General features: G+C 52.8%; 1 protein-coding gene across 1 annotated transcript in view; it reads right to left on the reverse strand.

Annotated features, from left to right (window-relative positions):
• The window catches only part of Fstl1 (follistatin like 1), a 52016-nt gene extending 51577 nt beyond the window's left edge, over positions 1-439 (reverse strand). Inside the window, exons 1-2 of the mRNA XM_023717619.1 lie at positions 219-439; positions 51-107 (exon numbers count right to left, since the gene is read on the reverse strand). Coding sequence (XP_023573387.1) covers positions 51-107 — 57 coding nt within the window. The 5' untranslated portion in view covers positions 219-439. The remainder of the gene's footprint in view (positions 1-50; positions 108-218) is intronic.
• Between the last annotated feature and the right edge of the window lie 2727 nt (positions 440-3166).

The raw sequence follows: 3166 nt of genomic DNA on the forward strand, positions 1-3166 counted from the left end.
CCCGCCCGGAGCGGTCCCGGCGCCCAGCCGCCCGCGCCCGTCTCACCCACCTCGGCGCGGACCCAGGCGGCCGCCAGCAGCGCGAGCGCGAGCCAGCGTCTCCACATCTGCGGGAGAGAAAAGAGCGAGGCTGAGGCGCCGGCCGGGAAACTCGTGGGGCGCACTCTGCCCCCGCCCGCCGGCCGCGGGGGGCTCCCGGCCCGCTCCCCGCGTCTCACCGTGTCGGGCGGCTCGAGGGCGCGGGCGGCGGCGGCAGTGCGCACGGGGCGAGCTCCGCGGATCGCCGGCCTCCGAGGAAACCCGACCTGGGCTCGCCGCCCCTTAAGACCCCTCCTTCCCGGCCCGCGGGGCCCCCAGCTCCTCCCATTCTCCTCCCCTTCTGCAGCAGTGGCCCCGCGCGCCGCTCGCCTCCCTCCGCCACCCCCGCGCCGGTGCCCCGTGCGTGCGGGTGCGAGCCCCGGTTCCGGCCTCCGGCTCCCGCCCCAGGACGCAGAGCGGGACCGGGTTGGGGGGCGCTGCGGCAAAGACGCGAGAGGGAAGGGGGGACCCCGCGGCGGGAGGGGTGGCCGGCGCGGGCTACCGCAGTGGCCAGGTGGGCGGTACCGCGAGTTCCTGCCGGGGCCGGGACACGAACCGGGAGGACCCGGCGCCCCGAGATCTGGGCAGACGGAACCGCCCCTGCCCCGGCCTACCATCCTTGAAAGGGGCCCTGCAGCCCGGAGACTAGGGTGTCACTGAGGGGGAGCGCAGGACGCCTGCTTTGGGTACAACTGTGGGTTTCCTGAGGGTGCAGCCACCCAGCTCTACTCTTTTGATCTGAGTCCAGCAGCTTTTTCCCTGTCTTCTCAGCCCAGAACTGGATGCCCCACCCACCCACACCCCATGTCCCTGAGCCCACTGTGGCTTCTCTCTTTCCAGAGGCCTTCGAAGGTGGAAGGTGGGTTCACTTTCTGATCCAGCTAACCCTCTGCCTTGCTGCCTCTTTTCTGCCAGGACTCCCTCAGTGCTGGTGCTGAGAAGGGGCCGGCCCTCAGTATCCTTCAGTGTTGGGTCCTTCAACTCCTACTCACAGTCTTCCCCTGAGGTCACATGCATGCAGCCCACGCCAGCCTTCCTTTCACCCAGAAATGCTGGGGACCACCTCTGATGTCCCCCAGGATCCCCCCTCCCTTTCTGTCTTCACTTCAACACAGTATTCTCCCAGTGCCTGCTTTAAACTTAACCTTATTCACGTTCTTCAACAGAAAATTTCAAAGCCCTTCTCCCACAAGTCCAAACTTTCCTCACTTCATCTACTTCCACACATTTCCTCTGTTTGGATCAGGTTGTCTTCACATTGTCCTCTCAACTGGTCCCTCTTCTACCAAGGTTTGAGTGTCTACTGCTGAGATTCTGAGGGTCTTCAAAAGAATGCCCACACCCACGTGCAAGTTCAGAATCACTGAGGTAGCCATTGGAGCTGCCCTGATGGAGAACAACATGTCATCTTTGTTTCTGGCAAAAGCTGGATTGATACAGTGGCTTTAGAACTACAGGGCCACCCCAGAACTGAATGTGGCTGCACCTTCCCAGGTAGAGGAGAAAAACCTGTTTATATGAACCCCACTGTGTGGAAAAGCATTCTTCCTGGGGTAGGCCTGCTGCCTAAAGTGGGGTGAGCTAACACAACCTAGTGCTTTGACACTCACCAGACAGTTCAGTCCTGCTCTTCCCCATGGAACAACACATACCAGACACTTTGCCCCATCACTGTGCTCAGGTTAAAGAAGGGAACTGTGAAATACAAAGTTTTGCTTCTGTCCTCTGGTAATTCACTGGAGTAGTCCTTCCGTTCACAAACACTTCTGTTCACAAACAATTTGGTCCCCAAATGATAACACTGGACAAAATTTTGTTTTTGTTCATGAGCTCCATGTTGGGTGACAAACACAACAGTGGTTCTCTTCCCCACACAAACACAAACGTAGCCATCTTCCCCAACACTGTCAAACATTAAGTGCATAAACTGAGGCACTTCTATACTTCTTATCCCTTGCATAGTACTACATTCCCTTGAAGCTATTTGTCCTCCCTGTGTGTATACTGAAGTTCTATTTTGTAACTGTTCCTTAAAGAACTCAATGCACACCGATAATCGCAGCACTTGGGAGGCTGAGGCAGGAGGATCACTGCAAGTTTAAGACCAGCCTGGAGTACATAGTGAGCTCAAGGCCAGCCTGAACTGCATAATGAGACTCTCTCTCAAAAAGACAAAACAACAACAAACCCCCCTCAAGTTTCATTGCATCGGTAGCACCTTTTCTGACAACAACTTGGCATAGTAGGAAGAACATGAGACTGGAGGTCAAATCACCCTGGCTTTCAGTCCTGTCACTGCCATTTACCAGCTGAGACTGCTATCAAATTACTTGAACTCTTGGAACCCAGAGTTTTGCATCTTACAAATGGTAGTGATAATGCCTTTTAGGAGGCTGTGAAAGTTAAATAGATACATTACAAAATGTTCCTGGCAGGGATAGGCCTCTATAAATGATAGCCATAATTACTTCATTGATCTGTTTTGCATCAAAATTGCAGCTGGTATTACGAGAGCCATCCATCCAACTGCCTTGTTTTACTTAATTGTCAGGACAAAACTGAAAGGTATTTTTTTATTGCTTCCATTTTCAAATGAGAAAACTGGAGCTTGGAAAAATTTATGTATTTTTTTAAGGTTATACACTTGGATACACAGCTTTACAACTTGACATTTTATTACATGTCATACAATATTTCACACAGTTGATCTTGATTAAGAGTATGGTTAACTCTACAATAAGCAAAACAAACATAGCAACAAAACAAACTGTGTGAAAGAGTTGACAGCTGTACTAGGGAGGGGTGTTGTGTTGCAGGTGGCAGAGCAAACAATTTAAATGACTATACAATTAAATAGAATTTATAGACCCACATCACCGAGAAACCTGGACATAAGACTGATTTGAGTGTCTTCACCCAGAATTTCATCAAGGACCAAGTTCTTGCCATCGTTTGCTACTACTGTCATCAGCAGTCTCATTCCTGCTTGAGTGGCTCCTGGGAGCTGGCTCTACTCTCAAAGCAGTAAGCTGCCTACAGGGCTGGTCTCTGACATCATTGAATGAGGGATAGAGCTTCTACAATAGCC

The sequence above is a fragment of the Octodon degus genome, unplaced genomic scaffold (genome assembly GCF_000260255.1).
Source record: "Octodon degus isolate 3935 unplaced genomic scaffold, OctDeg1.0 scaffold00053, whole genome shotgun sequence".
Classification (NCBI taxonomy): Eukaryota; Metazoa; Chordata; class Mammalia; order Rodentia; family Octodontidae; genus Octodon; species Octodon degus.